This window comes from Hyposmocoma kahamanoa, unplaced genomic scaffold (assembly GCF_003589595.1).
Source record: "Hyposmocoma kahamanoa isolate Upper Pololo Valley unplaced genomic scaffold, ASM358959v1 192, whole genome shotgun sequence".
Lineage (NCBI taxonomy): Eukaryota > Metazoa > Arthropoda > Insecta > Lepidoptera > Cosmopterigidae > Hyposmocoma > Hyposmocoma kahamanoa.
The window spans coordinates 5,750,207-5,768,903 of record NW_020653719.1 but is presented as its reverse complement, the minus strand read 5'-3'; the positions used below and the strand labels follow the sequence as shown (position 1 = coordinate 5,768,903).

The following is an 18,697-nucleotide window of genomic DNA, read 5'->3' as shown; positions in this document are numbered from 1 at the left end:
ATAACAATACTAGTACATAATCATAATTTAAAAAATAGGTAAATAAGCGATCGAGAAAGATTACGTATCGCTCGGTGAAGCAGGTAGCGGGATCACTGCCCTTGCGTGGTGCATACGTCTTGAGACAATTATGCAAAACTTTACTAGATACAATTAGCCAGAATATATTTTTTAATATTTTTAGATGATTTAGCATCATTTCTATTATTAATTTCTTAAATAAGGCGAGAATGCAAATGAACACACTGTATAAAAAATATATGTGTGATGCAGTAAATGACTTCATACGAGTCAGATTGCTAAAGTTCTAGTGTCGTGTGTCACTGAGATAGAAGTCAGCGTGTGAGAAACGCCTGACACGGGTTTACAATATTTATAGTCTCTAATTGTTGATGATGGCTTGGGCCAGTGTCAGTTTTGTAAGAATAATATACAATCAATAGCGATATTTGTTTGGCACTTTGTATTTCTCCTTGTGACAGCTAGGGGTGCTGTACATTTTGACCTTAAACAGTGTAAACTCGTGGAGTATTGAAGAGGTGTTTGTTTTAACCTTCTTGACAGTAAAAGCTGTCCAGTTGGAATTCAAAGGTTTCCTGGGTTGCTGAGTAAAAAAAATTATTCAACATGAACATAATATAATTTCAAAAGCAAAGAATAACAACCTATAGTATACAGTATTATTGGTTATTGTTCTTTGGTCAAAAGTTAATACCAATCCTATTTTCTAGGATTGGGAACTTGCCAGCATTTACTTGACTTCTTTTTTTAAACATTACAATCGACGATTCTGCCAACGTCAAGTTAGGAAGACACGCGTTTGTTACTCAGAATTTAACCAACTCGTCAGCATTAATATATCTTCTCGAGTTGTGGTGACATGGACAATGGTACTCTCAAATTATTACAATATCCGGAAAAGAGAATTAATTAATTGTTGGGTAATGTGTACAGATGCAAAAGAAAATAGACGCACTGCAAGCAGAATTGCAGCAAGCTAAGGCGGCTAATCACAACCACAGCTTTGCAGATGCGGAGCGGCTCACAGAGGTAACACAATATTATATATTTAGAATTTCAAAGGTTGAAAAGTTAGTTGACGCGCTGGTTGACCTTAAGTTCATGTAGTCATAAGAAATTAATTGTTTAAAATTCCATTATAACTTCAGAAATAAAATCTTAAAACCTAGAAATGACTTTAAACTGGTGCTCCAGTTACATAATTATGTAGTTAGACTCCTGGGTATCTAATTTCTAACAACATTGTGCATTTTACAGGAACGATTATTGATGGCTGGACTTTCAAGTAAACAGAACACTGACGTATGTAACGGTCCATTACAGGTATGTTCAAGGAGCTCATAAATAACGTGACCATTTGAATTTACCCATCTAACGAACAATGAGGCGTCTTGTATACATAAGTAACATATGAACTTTTGTCTGTAGGTTTTAGAAGAGAAATAACATACATTAAAGGCAGGATCAAGTACCGCAGTTTTAAACTGTGATTCCGCGCCGGTGCGTGCGCGCAGGTAACGCACGGCAGCCGCGCGCCGCCGGCCACGAGCGTCACTTCGTGATACATTTATACTCATTTATATCAGGATTTTGATGGTAGCTTTCTTCCACATTTCTTCGGCTAACGATCTCTTTAACTTTTGGATAATAGCTGATCAATTTCTAATGAGCATTTCACTTCTCTTTGAAATTCATACTGCCATAATTTCCCATATGAGTATCCATCAAATTCCTGACAATATTTTAGTAATAGTCTTTTCACTAAACACTACCGCAAAATTCTGTACGGCTAGTTGGAAAACTCAGCCTCTCACTTCCCATTTCATAAAAGTGCTCAAACATAGGTTAAGTAGATGGACAGGTACAAATTGCAAATACCTATCGTCAAAAGACATGTTTAACATAGATTGCACTGCTGTCGGACTCTTTAGAAGTTTGCAAAGCGTTCCTGTGATTATTTGAATGAATGAATTGGGAAGTGATATTTAGACTACCTCGGATTTTTTGGCCATTTGCGATCGATGTCATTTACCGTACTGGCAAGGGTGGCCGATAAGTTGCATTCATTATTAAAATCTCAGTGTAGTTGAGATGGCTCTTCTAAAGGCTTGTACTAGAGATCAACTCGTGTTTTGGACTGTATAGTGCGATGCAAAAACATTTATTATTAAGTAAAACTGCTTAGAATATAATGAAATAATGAATTGAATCCATTATCGTATATAAATGCTTCAGATTAATTTGCAGCGATTAATGATTTTTATTTTTGTAATTATTTATTTATGTAATTATTTTGTTTGGATGGAGCATTGATCGTTAGGGAAATTAGGTAATATTGTGATGTTGCAATTTAAAATTTGCAGTAGGTTATATTTAGATATTATGTTATTAATAAATTCCTGTACTGGATTGATGATTGCAATAAATTTAGTTTTAAATCTATTTATGGACAAATTACAATTATTAAATTGAATCCATTAGTGACGTGCCTATGAGGAGTCCTAATTTATTGGCGGGCAATAATACCATTAATAATAATTTTACGAAAAACAATAAACTAGCACAAGAATAGTGATTTAGACGACCAGTGAAATATTGTCCATTAATAATATAGGACTTAAGAATTATATTATTATGCTTTCATTTTATGATTTATGATCGCCGAATTGTTTTATAAATATAAAGGAATGTTATTTACTCTTTACAATTACGTATATAACATTATTATTTAAAGCTATATTTTGTATCTAATGCATAATCATTTCTGTCAGTGCCTTAGGGGTAAGTTTTGACAGCAGCTGACTGTTTTAAGTTCTAGTAATAATTAAATCAATTGCTTGTTATGAATTACGACAAGCTTTATCATTTGGATGTTAATTCACGTTGTTTTATATAAATATCCGTTTAGTATCATGAGTTTTATTACATTAGGGAATCACTGTGTCAAAATGTCCTGAAAATTGTAATAGCCGTAGTGTATGAAACTAAATGTAAAGTAAGTAAGCCACTTTGTATGATAATTAATATTTAGATAAAGACATTATCAAATAAATATTTCTTAATCATTTACGGTTTTTTATTCCTTATAATTCTTGTAGAATCGTCAGCAATTTTTCTCCTTTACTTTTTCTCTATTTACACAACCTAATCAAACTATAAACATTGGCTGTATTGTGATGCTTTACTTGAGACATCTCCCGTGTTGAATAAGCTATTTTTACATGAATACAATTTGAAAGTTTTATAGGAATGAAAATGATTTTTTACTTGAATAACCATTAATTATAATGTAAAGAAAAGATATATTAATTGATTAGCTTGTCATTGCTGAACACTAATTATATTTTATGTATCCACATAGTCAATATTATTGTATCCTTGCTGAACTATTGTTATTAATACTACCTAAAATATGTACAAACTACTCTTTGACTATATTCACATTTCAAGATAACAATAGCAAGGTAGTTAAGTAGGTAAGTAATCCTTATGGATTATTCTTGCGAACTCATTAACCGTTATTAATTCATTTTAATAATGATTATTTTTTAAATAGGTACGTTGTGATTTTATCTTGCCTTAATCTGTGCTTTTTTTGGACGAAAGGAATAAAAAAAATGTTGACGTTTGATCAAATGTAGGGATGCATTGATAAAAATATATCGATATATATATATATATATATATCGTATCGATATTTACTAACAGTATTGATATTTATCGATATCGATACTATTTCCAAATTCTAAAAATATTCCCAAAATAGTTTGGGAATATTTTTAGGATTAGAATAAGTAAATTTTCGAGATCATAAAGACCCGTTGCGGTGTATCTGAATTATGTTGAAGTTATAAAAAAAAATATAAGACATTTCAACTATTCGTAATTCACATTCAAATATTCGTAAAGCTTTGTCTGTGGCTGTTATATATATTTTTGATAATAATAACCTGCACACACTCATAGCCCCGCATTAGGGAAATACTGTATCGCGGGTGCCCTGGACACACATATAGACAATCACAAATTACACCCAAACTCACGAGAGAAATAATTGTAGGCCATACAAATATTTCTCCCGGCACGGGTATCGAACCCGGGTCATCTGCGTGGCAGTCCAGCCAAGGAGGCAGTTAAATATAGGTAGACCAATTTCTTTGCAGACCGATTACCACAGAACTAATCATTAGATTTCAAAAGGATATCGACAATAACTTAAAATCCCTCCCCCATATACCGGAGGTTCCAAATTTTTTATATAGCACAATATTTAATTGCATTAAAAATGAATTTGATTACGTGTTTACATTGAAAACACTAACTTTCCACAGGGAGACTAAATTCAATGACTGGGCAACAATAGGCATTCATAAGAGTAGGTCTCGTTGGCAACAGATATATGCTATGAAAACTTGTAATAGAATATGTTAAAAGTTATTCAATAATATTTTAAAAAGTATGTGTAGCTGCTAAGGCTAAGTTTCAAAGCGATAAAATTATACAATCGAAAAATAAATGTAAAACTACTTGGAGTATAATAAATAAAGAATCAGGCAGGGTTAAATAACATGGTAGAGATATTGTTCTAGAATTAGACAAAAACTTATTAAAACAAAATATGACATAGCCCAAGTTTTTGAATCATTGTTTTCGGAAATCGCTGTAAACACTACAAAATCATTAAATTCCTCTCCATCTCTTGCTATTGATCTCCTAAAGAAAAATGTTAAAGTTTGTGGCAGTGTTTTTAATTTTCATCATGTTAATTCTAAAGACATCATTAAAGCTTTTAAATGTATACATGTTAAAAAAACTGAAGATCTCTGGGGCATATCGACTAACGTTATAGACTCGGTAATTTATCTAATTTCCCCATATTTAGCCGATGCATTCAATAGGTGCGTTGACGAAGGTATTTTTCCCGATTTGATGAAATACAGTAAGGTTATTCCTTTATTCAAAAGCGGCAGGAAAATTGATCCTAGTAATTATAGGCCCATTTCAATTCTACCAGCTTTAAGTAAAATATTCGAAAAGGTTATGTTGACTCAAATGAAAAAACTCAAAATACTGTCGTATTTCGGTAGGAATCATATTTTTCATAGTGAACAATACGGGTTTACTAGAGGTAGATCGACTAGCGATGTGGGTTAGCACTACTAAAACATATCTTTGATGTTTGGGTAAGGTCCGAGAACGCTATTGGGCTTTTCTGTGTCCTCTCAAAAGGCATTTGATTGCGTCGATTATATTACTCTCATTAGGAAGCTGGAATATTGCAGAGTAAATGGCAAGGCGTTGGAACTTGTCTCGTTATATCTTAACGGTACAATTCAGAAATTAGACATGAATGGAGTGACTTCTTTGGGTTCCCCGGTAAAAATGGGTATTCCGCAGGGCTCAATAGTTGGACCTTTCTTGTTTCTCGTTTATATTAATGATCTACCATTCTTTGTTAAGGACCTTTGCGAAATAGTATTGTTTGCTGACGAGACGTCCTTGATTTTTAAAACAGACAGACATAACGTTAACTATGACAATGTTAATTATACCCTTTCAAAGGTAGTTTATTGGTTTAATATTAACAATTTATTGCTCAACGCCAAGAAGACAGCGTGTTAAATTTGAATTACCTAATGTAAAATCTACTTGCCCAATCATAGAAACAAATGGAAAAAAGTTAGACCTTGTTAATAAAACTGTCTTTTTGGGAGTGGCCTTAGATAGTAAACTCCAACGGTTTCCATATATATCTTCCTTGGCCAGCAGATTAAGCTCTGCTGCATACGCAGTCCGTAGAATACGTGAGTTTACCGATGTTGCTACTGCTAGACTAGTTTACTTTAGTTACTTCCATAGTATAATGTCCTACGGGATTCTCATGTGGGGTAAAGCGGCAGATATACAAACCATATTTGTGTTGCAAAAACGAGCGATTCGGTCTGTGTACCGTTTAGGTTCTCGAATTTCTCTGAGAAAATTTTAAGGAGACTGGTCTCATGACTGTGGCATCACAGTACATTTACTCAAATATTTTGTATGCCCGTAAAAATATACATAATTTCGTTAAGAAAGAAGATATCCATAATATTAACCTTAGAACTAAGTCCAAACTCATGGTACCATGATTTTGTTTAACTAAGGTAAACGATACTTTTATGGGGAACTCTATAATATAAAAGTAACGGGACTTACTCGCGTAGTATTTAGTATACGTTTTTACAATAAAAGTTTAAAGCTTATATTAAACGTATTTTAATTGAAAAGTCGTAGACAAACACATCTTTATCTAACGTGTTAGATAAAGATGTGTGGAAAGACAACGTGAGTCTAGATTCCACACAAATATGATTCAAATTGTATTTTAGAGCATCTAAGTTTAAATTTGAAATCCCTAGAGTTTCTTGTTCGTTTTTCTCAAGGATGTCAGCGTAGTGAACGAGCATTAGCTTAAAAAATGACGTTTTCAAGTGTAAAAATTTTACCAATGGAATAAATGATTATTTGACTTATTGAAAGTGATACTAAAAAAAGTCATATTTTGATAATATCAACAGATCAACAAGGGCAGTACTGCCACCTTACCTATTTCTGCCGCCAAGTAGTAATGTGATTATTATTGCGTTCCGGTTTGGATGGGTAAAGGTGCTGGGACTTGTTATGTCAACTTATGTCTCAGGGTGCGGGCGCAGTCGATTGAAAACTCTGAGTAATTTTTAATTATCTAAAGTATTAAGTGCTACATATGTCTATTCAAATGTGCTAAGTGCATGGAATTTCATTTTAATTGACCGATAACTCTGCAAGCTTAGTGTAAGAGCTATTGACTTATAAAGTAAATTACTACCTTAATAGTTACATTATTTTATAAATGCTATAAATCAGTCATACATTACTGTATCCAAAAGTGTAGTTAATACAAGTGTGCGGCGTGTGCGCGTATATCTCGATATATATATAGAGTTTAAAAATATCGATGTGTATATTTTATGAAAAAAATCGATATTTTGATTTATCGATATAATTTACCCATCCCTAATAAAATTGTACGTACCGATTGTTTGTTTGCCCTATTTTTATTGCGGTATTATTGAGTAATTTATTCTTCTGAGTAGCATAGTGTGAGTTTATACTTTAAACAAAATGGCAGAAGTGCCAGTAAAAAACGTAGACAACGCTTGCGAAACAGCTGAGGAATTTACTCGAGTGTTCTACAAACAAGTGGATAACAGCCGTCATCTAACCTCAAAATTGTATCTTGACACGGGCCTTTTGGTGTGGAATGGCAATGGAATTAACGGTAGCGACAAGATACAGAAATTCCTCATGGATTTACCGGCGAGTACGCACATACTGAAGACCCTAGACGCTCAACCCATAGCAGAAAATATAGTGTCGAATAAGTTGACCTACCTTATCCAAGCCTGTGGAGATGTCACATATCAAAATGATGACGCCAAAAAACCGTTTCAGCAAACATTCCTTATCGTTGCCGTGGATGGGAAATGGAAGATAGCATCAGATTGCTTCAGGCTCCAAATTCCTTAATCAGTTAATGGACATAAAAATAGATAGATATTGTTGGACATAACATATTTATAAGACTGTACAGTGTGATGTTTTTCCTTGACTTTCAAATATTGTATTGTTATTAAGAATTTTATTTATTTTATTCTGTTGCCCATTTATGAATGCAATTTCAGAACAGAAACTGTAAGGAATACAAACATGCAATACTGTGAAAGACGAGAACAACAATAATCTTATCTACAGATACATATTGTTTATTGTGACTTAAATCTAATCATGCCATTATTCCAATGGATTTATTTCAAGTCTAATGTCTAATAATTTAGATCCATTTATCTTTTGAATCAACACATTCACATTCTTATTTACAAATACAAATGCAGGTATATTTTGACCAATTTCAAACAATTTTGTAATTGTATATAAATAATTGCTTTAAAGGGTTGCAAATAAAACACAAATTGTTACAAGTGCCAATAAAAAAAATATATTAACTTAATCAAACATATAATGTGGAAATACAATTTTGAGACAAAGCTCAGTAGTTTGAATATGATCCAAGATATATTTCACAATTAGTGCAATAGTGTGTTGATTTCTTGCATGACTTCATGCAGTATGGTATTGCTCCCAGGCAACATATGCAGCACCAACTGGAGTAGAATAATTGTTATTTATTAATTGATATAAACACATTTGGAGATATATTGACGATATGTGTTTTATGAGGACTTTATAACAGTAACACAAAAAGTTGGTTTATGTAAAAGATTATAATTATTTACATCAAGTAGCTTTATGTTTACACATGTAAGTTGGCAGAATATTTGGATAATTACAATGAAACAGTAAAATTAAAACTTACCATGTAGTGCCACAAATGCAACCAGCCAGTAAATGTGTTTTGTTTGTATTTACATATTCCACTTTAGAGAGACCTTTATGTCCACATTGGAAGCACTGGCAGAAAGTGGGCCCAGCTTTCAGAGTTAGTTTTGGCAGAACAATTTCTTTGATTTCCTGGGCATTGGGTTGGGTAGACACTGGGGGCTGGGTTTCATTAGCTGGCAAAGTGTAGGGCGGAGGTGGTTCACGGTAAAATTGCACTGTATCTGATTCCACATACAATTCTGCACTACTCTCGACAGGATTGGCACTGTTTTCTTGACTCATATTGAACTAATTATAAAACACGAAAATATATCGTAACCTGCATAAATGCCACATTGATACCTCGCTTTAGTGCGCATATCAGTATCAGATCGTTTAATTATCTAATCGGTTTTGATAACTAAGTACAAGATAAAAACTCACTGGAACAGTTTAATCACTTTGTTCTTTGGAAATATGATGAAAACAAAAAGCTTCGTTAAATACCAAAGCTTTATTCATAATAATAATATACACACTAATTACACAAACAACACGATAGTAGTAAATATGAATGACTTACTACAGGCAAAACAGGCGAGGTATAAAATTTTAATAGACAGTTTTAATAAATAAAATAAATTACAACGTATAAAAATTTAAAATTGTTCTCTATCTATGTAAGCTGCGAGACGTTTGCTATGTTTACAAAAATATTATTTACAAAATATTTCAAAACTGTTTGCAACATAATAATAAGATAATAATGAAATTAAACACTCCACATGTTGATTTTATTACACGTAACAATTACTTCTGTACTTCACTTTGATTAGTCCCTTATTTGGGATCTTTAGTTAAAGAGAAATATCCTGAATATAGGAATAATTCATATAATTTTACGTGTGATGCATTATGAAATTGCTATATTACTAAAGTAAAATACACCTGAACCTTCTTATATTTTAATGGATTTGTCTTCCTCAATTCCATTATTTAGTAAACTTTCAGTCTGTCAGTCATCTTCACTCACTCACATCACTTTGGTTTAACTACTTATTCCATCTAGCTGCCATAAACAATATGCAGAAGGTTAGATAAAGTGATGTGGGTGCAATAAAATAGTTAGTTATAGGTGCTTAGTTCTACTAAACAACTGGAATGTTTTCACATGCATCAATCAATTAAGCTCTAGATAAAAACCTTTTATAAACTAGCATAAACAAATATGACAGAAAAATAAAGCTTAAATCGATACACAATACAATTTTCATTATAATATAATAATATATTATATGAATGCATTAAATTTAATATTCGTAATTTTCCTTTATAGTGATTAATTGTTATATTACTAGTATTTATTCAATCATAAAATATACTAAAAATAATATTATCTTTAAAGGTGTAATTAATATATTTAAGGAGGACACAGAAATCACATCAGTGAAAAGTAATCGATATTAATAAACCAGATGCTACGTAAATGATTTTTCTTCACCTGTAAAGTTGTCAAAACTGAGACTGTACTGATTGCCAGTTCACAGTCGAAATGTGGAATACCCATTACAAACGACTACAAAAAATGAATGTTCCAAAAGCTGTTGCTATAATGATCTGTATAAACTAATTCAGACTTTTGTAAGAAATGTTAGAATCTCTTAATATTTACACATTTCGATAGTTGATGCAAATATACAATTTACTTATATGAGAAATTAAGTCAGAATTAAATTAATATACCGAATAATGGCACCAAATACAATAATATCAGGGATTTCATTAGAATAGATCTGGAGTACAATTCATAGGCTATACTCTATTGTTCTAGTACATATTGGGGTATTTTTAAATAAACATTTAGCACTTGCTGCTTTTTCCAATAAAACTGTTGCAATTGGGACAATAGTGCTCGGCATCCTTGAATGAGTCGAAGCAATAGGGGATCAGTCCCACACAGCATAACGAGCACACCCTGTCAACAAAATGTATATTAGGTATTTTACACAGTAATTGTTACAATTAAGAGTATGCTCTGAGCTGTTAAGATTCTGAACCATATCTACAGATATTTAATCCATAAAATTGACACTTTGTAGTTTTTTGAGCTAAAGGTCGTATTCCAGAACTACTCAATGCTCAAGTCAGGATTTCAGCAGACTTGAGTAAGATTTCAAGCACTGGAAATTCGACCCTAATGGCAAGGACTTGAGTATGATTTCAAGTTCTTTGAATCATACTCAAGTCCTGACTTGAGCATTGAGTTGATTGAGCCTGGAATACGACTCTTAGGGTCGTATTCTAGAACTTTACTCAATACTCAGATCAGGACTTGAGTATTGCAGTGAGCACTGAAAATCATACTCAAGTCCATGCCATTAGGGTCGTATTTCCAGTGCTTGAAATTATACTGAAGTCAGGACATGAGTATTGTAGTGACCACTGAAAATCATTCTCCAGTCCTTGCTATTAGGGTCGTATTTCCAGTGCTTCAAATCATACTCAAGTCTGCTCAAATCCTGACTTGAGCATTGAGTAGAGTTCTGGAATACGACTCTTAGAGACTCATTGACGTGGCTTATATTATATATCCGAGTAACATAATCAAGTTTTTCAAATTTGATTAGTCAGGTAAGAAGTTGTAATATTGCAGTTAATTTGTTGCAAAAAAGTAAATCTAGTTGGTCCACTACTTTAATATTACTTGGTTTTTTATTGTCTATACTGGGATAAATATATTTCGGTAGCACCATTCTACAATCTCCAGTTATTTGCACAAGGTATATAAACCAAGAAGCATAGACAGCATAGTATAGTTACACATTATATAGTGGCTGCTAAACTTTCTATAATACATTATCAGTGATCGAATTAAGGGAGTTCATTTAGCTAAACTAAAGAATAATGTGGACATTCCCTTCTACAAACACCGGAACTTATTATAAGGCGACAAGGTATTATTTCCTATTATTATTATATTATTTGCTACAAATCATTGTCTCAAAAAAATAATATTGTAGTTGTGTTTTTATATGGACTAAGTATTTAAATAATCTAGCCATAAAAAAAATTTGAGACAACCTACATACTTAGAAAATTTTAAACACAAACAGTATAAAATTAAATTTTACAACACACATTGATTACGATATGGGTATGTCCATAATAAGAAAATGTTCATACTTTATGTAAATTAACTCCCTCAGTTCCGATCACTGTACATTATACGTAGAGGCCCATCATATAATTATTTTGTTGAAATCTCAGTAATGTTCCTGTTTTGACGTAACCGTCAGAATGGCTGGCCGCCTGTGACTTCTGGCACTGAGTGTATATTGAAGAATTGCTACCTTGAATATATTCTGAGAAATTTAAAAAATAATTGACCAGCCATTCTTATATCATAATGGCTGGTCGCCACTTTGTTCGGCATGAAAGGAGCAGATTTTTCCAGCATGTGTTACCAATAATTGCTACCTATTTGCTATTTTCACGAATTAAAGGTATACGCTTCCTATCTACATTAGTTAAAAAATATAAATGATTAAAAATTTTACGAATAACAAGAACACCTTAAAAATAATCAAGAAATGTACAGAAAATATGCTGACTAAATAGACCACAGCCACACCCCGGACACTCCATACAACAGTTGGACAGTTACTTTTAAATACTGATTAGATGCTCTAAACATAAAAATAAATTACACCTGGAGCATCGTAAAGACCCAAACAATTCAATAAAGAAACTTATCTACACTAATTACAGAATCTTTTGAGAAACATGAAATCTGAACATGATAACCGAGAATTAACACAAAACAAACATGCGCCCAAAAACCTTTGGGACACAATAAGTCGAATTACACATAAAAATACCACAGTCTCAGTGGCTGACGCTTTAAGTAAATCGTTCATCGAGGAATCTCTCGACTATTGTAACTTCTATTTATCTTCTGAGGGTCACAGTCTTGCAAGTTCCATATTGACTAAACTTAACAAAACTCAAGAATCTCTAGCTTCAAAGATCAATATCGGTCACATTAATACTACATCTTTTTTTATAGAACCTACTGATGAGGAGGAGGTCTATGGTGTTATTAAATATCTTGACGCAAAAAGAGCCCCTGGAATGGGTGGTATTAACAACAGACTCTTAAAAGCCATAGGCAGCATTATACAGAAACCTCTAGCTGCAATCTTTAACCCTAGCATGTCTACAGGCCACTTCTTGCAAAGCTGGAACACTGCTACAGTGATCCCGATACATAAAAATAGATTTAACGATATTCCTAGCAACTATCGTCCTATATCTCTTCTCGGTGCATACTCCAAGCTACCGGAAAGAATTGTCAACAAGCGATTAGTCAAATTTTAAGAAAATAATAATTTTACTCTCTTCCCGCCAATTCGCCTTTCGTCAAGGGAAATCTACTGACGATGCCGTAACACTTAACAGAAATAGTGGACTCTCATCTGGATGGGTGTCGGAGCTGTACTGGCGTCTTCCTAGATCTAGCAAAGCGTTTGATACGTTGTCCTAACTGAATTCGCAAATTAGAAGGTTATGGTATACGTGGTACACGTACACGGCCTTACATTGGTTTTCCTGTTATCTGTGTCAAGGTTAACGGTTTGCTGATCAGCCAAAAATGTATCTCCTTCGGGGTCCCGCAGCGTACTGGGCTGTACATATAGGGCCCCACGCCTTTCATAGCGTACATCAACGATATCTTGTCCCTTCAAATCCCTAGTTGTGAAATTTTGTGTTACGCTGATGATACGGCCCTTATTTTTCATGATCAGTCGTGGAATAGCGTCAATGCTATAGCGATGGCAGGTATTAAGGTACGTAAGATTACCGTATGGTTAAATAATAATCTTCTCACGCTAAATACAAAAAAAACACGTTTTTTAAATTTTCACAAAACTTTCATCTCTAGCCCACCATCTACAATGACATATTTAAAAGTAAATATCGAAGGCTGTGGGGCCTCAGACGCTGACTACAGTTGCGATATTATACAAGGGGCCGATTCTGTAAGGTACTTAGGTGTCATATTAGACGAAAATCTTAATTTCAGAAAACACAACGATGACAGCCGGTAGGGTACGAAAGCTTATTTACACTATGAAATTGCTAAGAGAGGCTACAAATGGACAACTATTGAAAACTATATATCTCGCTTTATGCCAATCAATTTAAACTACTGTATTCTCACCTGGGGAGGAACTGCTAGAACATCTCTTTTAGTTTTCGAAAGAGCTCAAATAGCTGTTTTAAACGTATCGCTGCGCAAGCCACGACAATACCCTACAGTAGACTTATTCAAAGAATCGCAAGTTCTTAGTGTCCGTAAGATATATTTATTGCGAGCTACCGTTTATATGCACCAAAAAGCTCTAAATATGCCTTTATACTCAGATATGTTGAAGAAGAGACTTTTCAAAATTCCTCCAACTCCTGTGTGTACTAATTTTGCGCGCCGTTTCCGCGTATCTACAACATTCTGGCAAATAAATGTGACATTAAATTTTGTAGTGTCTTCGAGGCAAAAAAGAAAATTCTGGCGCTTTTGTTATGAGTAGTCGGAAGAAATATTACGCGTGTTATCGTAAAAATCCAATTAACACACAGGACATACAAGTACACGCTTTCACTGTCCTACTTTCTATCGTACGCACGCACGCACGCACGCACGCACGCACGCACGCACGCACGCACGCACGCACACACGCACGCACGCACGCACGCACGCACGCACGAAAACGGCTCGACGACAGCCTTGTTGTCGTTCGTCAATGTGATCGTCAATGTGCGGGGCGTAGTGCAGTATCTGAAGCTAGGGAGGAGCGGAGAGTGTCCGTTCTCGTTACTTTTTTGTTCTCTGCCACAGCACTGTTACAATCTTATTACAATATTATGAATCACTCCCTTAGTTTCCATTTATGAAGTGTCACAACTGCGATAGGTTAAATACGTCACCAATGTTTATTAATGAAGATTGAGCATTTTGGATTAAAGTTATTTGACTGGCTAAACTTTTCAAGTTTGAGTTGGCTACTCTCTATCACAACCGAAACCTGTGCTTAGTGGTGTTCCTCAGGGATCAGTCCTCACTACTCACCTTTTTGGGCTCTTTATTACCATCGAGTGCCAACCAGCCTTCTTCGCAGATGATGGTAAGTTTTTTGCCAACCCTTTACTAAAATCTGGGCAACTGCAAGATGACATTGACCGCATTTGTAACTGGACCAAAGATTGGATCATCAGACTTAACATTTCAAAATGTAGTGTATTGTACCTTGGTTCCCAAAACCCACAAAAAATTATAGTTTATATGGTAATGTTATAAGCTCAGTCGGCCAGCAGAAAGATCTGGGAATTACCATAACTTCAAATTTAAAATGGGAAGAACACATTGGTACCACGGTAACTCAACAAACTCTTTTATATACATCATACGGAGATCTTTGCAAGGGATGACTGTCGAAGTCTTTATTAATATTTACAAGATTAAGGCCAATGCTTGAATATGGATTCCAAGTCTAGAGTCCGTACTTTCGGAAGGGCATTGATCCATTGGAAAGCATACAAAAGAGAGTCACCAAAATACCTCAGGCTCTACGTCGTAAATCTTATGAGGATAGATTGAAGTCCCTGAGCCTCACTACTCTTGAAGAAAGAAGGGTACGGGGTGATCTAATTGAAACTTTTAAAATTCTTCATGGGTGATCTAATTGAAACTTTTAAAATTCTTCATGGGTTCTACAATCTTCCAGACCTTCCACAACTGCTTCGAAAGAACAGTACACTCCAGGAATATCAGGGGTCACAACATGAAAATTGTCCAAAGGCCATCACTCACCAACACTGCCTACCACATCCTTGACAACAGAGTGGTTTCAAAGTGGAACTAGTTGCCTGAGGATGTGGCTAATGCTAGCTCAGTGAACGCTTTCAAAAACCGGCTGGACAGCTGGTTAAAAAAGAAGAATTTGTGTCTTCAAGGTCTTTAAGTTCTAGTGTTTTGTGGACTTTAACTAAAAGATTCAGAACTATTTGTGAATTCGTGGACTTCATAAAAGTTCAACACAGCTTTGATATAGGCATATCTGCTTCAAGCTGCTCACCTATTAATAATAAAAAAATTGTTAGATATTATATAAATACTCACATAGTGATAATGCATAAAGATCCAGCAACCAAATGAGTATGCCAGGCTGTCGTGTATGTGACTCTCGTTGTGACCACTTTGCCGCAGTTGAAGCAAGTCACTGTCGTAGGTAGGTTACCGACAGCTGCCTGTGGAAGCACTATTCCCACTGACATTGGAAGCCCAGTCGGTGGCAACGATTCTCCGGTCTGAGGCTGAACACTAGTCACTGAAGGAGGATGTGGATACATGTGAGGTGTCGTAAAGTGCTTCGGCGCGCCAGGGGGTACACCAGGTACGTAAGGCTCCGGTCCTGGAACCACGAAACCATACTGCGGGTTCCCTACTACAGCTGAATACGGTGGAGGGAGATCGTCTGGCGCTGACGGAGCTCCACTTGGTCCTTGAACAGTTGCCATTCCGTCCACAACGCAAAGCAAAACAAAACGGCTAAGTTACGTCACAATTAACGCGCAAATATTCGTACGACAAATTTGATAAATTTCTTGCTGAAGATATTTAAATTATTTACTACGAATTTTACAACGTAAAAGGTAGACACCAGAGAAATCGTCGAGAAAAACAACTACAAAATCCAAAGCTGTTTGTATGATTGATTATGACGTCACTTGTCAAACAAGAATGGAAATGTCAAACACATCTTTAATTTATTACGGCCTTGGCGTAAAGGGAAGGCATATTTTCTTTAGTTGTTGGTGAAGTTACCGAGTAAGAATAGTTGTATAAATACACTGTGCATGTGCGTTCAACACACTTGTAACTGTGTGGTCGTTCATTAAACCTAATCGAGTCGACCAATTACAGTCGTCACCAAATAATAGGGATGTGGACTAATCATATCGGTAATCACATCGAAATCTTTTGAAGAGATCTGATTCTGATCTAAGAGTTTATAATTGTGTAGATTATTTTTCGGTTCATTGTTATTCAGGGTACCTAAAAGACCAAATAGTGCAATTCTGTTAAAAGCAATTCATTTATAGAATTCCTTGCAATTTTGTATCAATTCCTCTCATTTTCGTAAAATTGTGAATTGTATCCAATTCTTTTAATTTTTCATTTTATAATATTTATAAATGGTTTATTACGAGAATTTAGTGTAAATAAGTATGTTCATCAACAAAACAACTAGGTACATAAAAAGATAAATTACCAAACCAAAGATTTTATGAATTTTCAATTATTCGGCTGGCAATTAGTTAAAAGTTGTCGATGTCAGCAACTAACAATCTCAAATAATGTTCATAATTTAGAAAACAGGAACAGTCCAAAAGCAAAGCCGAATCACAACAAAAATACTTAAAAATAACCAAGCGCACAGTCAACTTCCAAGATGGCGAAAGACTGCGCGGCTAACGGGCGCGGACTCCGGGTGCCGCTGGATTGGTATCAGTGTTGACAATTCAAAATTTGCGAGAAAGAAAAGGAAATACACTTATAAATTTGATAAATTATAAATTTATTTGCAATAGGTGTCGTCAGAGATGTTATATACATAATTATTTAAAATACACCTATCTTTATACATTTTTGTTTTAATATTTAATAAGCAATATTTTTTCCGAGAAATCGAAGTGACTCGGTGAAATTCAGCGATTAATTGCTTACAACACTATTATTAAAAAAAATAGCTTTAGGACGTAATTTTCAGGACGTTTTGGAGTAACTCAAAATTGCATTTTATATTGTAATTCGAAAACAGTACCTCAAATATGTTTTATCATATTATATAATGTTTATGTATTTTTTAAACTCAATTATTCTAATAATTGTATGTTTATTGTTTCGTTGATCGCTTTCAAAATTACATACTATCGCCTTCTTTAGCTGTCAAATGTGGCCTCTTATTTGGTGACGACTATAATTAAAAGACCTTAACCCTTTTACGACCGTACTAAAAAGAAATAGTACCGCATCTCAAAATGTCACTACATTTCTTTGTACGTAAATCGATTCAATATAATCTTCTTTTAATCATATCAATGGCATACATTATAATGCTTGCTATCGTGGTGAAAGGATTTGTTAATCGGTGTAAGGTACTCGGCGATTGTTGCCCAGGATGCGCCAGTCAGATGTATAGGAAAGGAATGCATGTACGTCGTGCGGGAGGCTCTTTTCGTGCACCCTTATTATATTCAATATATTAATTACGATTTATCACCGACGGCAAATCCCGTCAACATTCTTGTATAAAAGAAAGTATACAGCTATGAAAGTTGTAAGACGTTACCGCTAGGCGAGAGAAAAATGTTTTATTTGCTGTTAGAATGTTCAATGCCACCGACCGACGTGTACTTGTATCATCTCACCATCGAGTATACTCTATGCATCTCACAAAAACATGTCGGTGTCCATCGTACTATTGTAATATAACTACATATCTTAAATAATGTTGTGTAACGTCCATAGTGTGCGGGCGTGTAAATTAATGAATTTTATCAGTACGTTGTCGATATTTCTCCTTGGAGAGCAGTAGGCGGCAACTACACAGAAAGCACCTGGAAATCGCATTGTAAAGCCCGTAGTTGGTTCTAAAAAAATTTGTAGCCGTTACTGTCCATAAACAGTAACAGTTATAAATTTTCAGTTTCATGGACAGTAGTGACCATGAACGGATTAAAGGAACAAATTAATTAGATTAGACTCAATTTTTAATTATTTGCTCGAAACTTGGTTAGTATGAAAGTTATAATACAACCAAAGGGATAATTATTAAAATTTGAGTTGGCATGATTACCTGTTTGTTTTCATTTAAACTGCCTTTCACAGTCTCTTTTATTTTATGATAATAATAAATTCATCGAGTGACTGAATTAATTAGATACAATTTCTTCTCTGGGGCATTTGTCCTTATGGATAGATAAGTGAAACAGACATTATTGTATTAACTTATATACACCCTACATCTGCATATGGATTTTCCTTACAGAGAGAAAATTATATTTGGGGATTTTTCCACAAATAAAACTTTTAAAGTATGTAAAATGTACTAAAATAACATGTGTGACAATTTGGGTTACTTTCGACGATTTCCACTATTGTTTTTATACCTTATCGGTTCTGAATCTTGTTACCGACATTGGATCAAACCCGGAA

The 18,697-nt window shown here is 34.3% G+C and overlaps 4 protein-coding genes across 7 annotated transcripts in view; 2 read left to right on the top strand and 2 right to left on the bottom strand.

The window, feature by feature from the left end:
• Window positions 1-3,025, top strand: part of LOC113226530 (ribosome-binding protein 1) — a 28,409-nt gene extending 25,384 nt beyond the window's left edge. For all 4 annotated transcript variants that reach the window (XM_026459181.1, XM_026459180.1, XM_026459178.1 and 1 more), the window contains 3 exons: window positions 955-1,050; window positions 1,279-1,344; window positions 1,450-3,025. In XM_026459181.1, the coding sequence (XP_026314966.1) occupies window positions 955-1,050; window positions 1,279-1,344; window positions 1,450-1,467 (180 nt within the window). In that variant the 3' untranslated portion in view covers window positions 1,468-3,025. The remainder of the gene's footprint in view (window positions 1-954; window positions 1,051-1,278; window positions 1,345-1,449) is intronic.
• Window positions 3,026-7,057: 4,032 nt separating this feature from the next.
• On the top strand, window positions 7,058-7,938 carry LOC113226514 (NTF2-related export protein). Its single transcript, XM_026459157.1, has one exon. It carries the CDS (start codon window positions 7,165-7,167, stop codon window positions 7,567-7,569), a length of 405 nt encoding a protein of 134 aa, XP_026314942.1. The 5' UTR covers window positions 7,058-7,164; the 3' UTR covers window positions 7,570-7,938.
• Window positions 7,939-8,001: 63 nt separating this feature from the next.
• LOC113226513 (lipopolysaccharide-induced tumor necrosis factor-alpha factor homolog) lies at window positions 8,002-9,689 on the bottom strand. The gene is made up of 2 exons (XM_026459155.1): window positions 8,417-9,689; window positions 8,002-8,204 (listed from the first exon to the last, which is right to left on the bottom strand). The coding sequence occupies exons 1-2, from the start codon at window positions 8,722-8,724 to the stop codon at window positions 8,090-8,092; spliced, it is 423 nt and encodes a 140-aa protein (XP_026314940.1). The 5' UTR covers window positions 8,725-9,689; the 3' UTR covers window positions 8,002-8,089.
• Window positions 9,690-9,787: 98 nt separating this feature from the next.
• LOC113226512 (lipopolysaccharide-induced tumor necrosis factor-alpha factor homolog) lies at window positions 9,788-16,148 on the bottom strand. The gene is made up of 2 exons (XM_026459154.1): window positions 15,599-16,148; window positions 9,788-10,396 (listed from the first exon to the last, which is right to left on the bottom strand). The coding sequence occupies exons 1-2, from the start codon at window positions 15,994-15,996 to the stop codon at window positions 10,282-10,284; spliced, it is 513 nt and encodes a 170-aa protein (XP_026314939.1). The 5' UTR covers window positions 15,997-16,148; the 3' UTR covers window positions 9,788-10,281.
• Window positions 16,149-18,697: the final 2,549 nt, after the last annotated feature.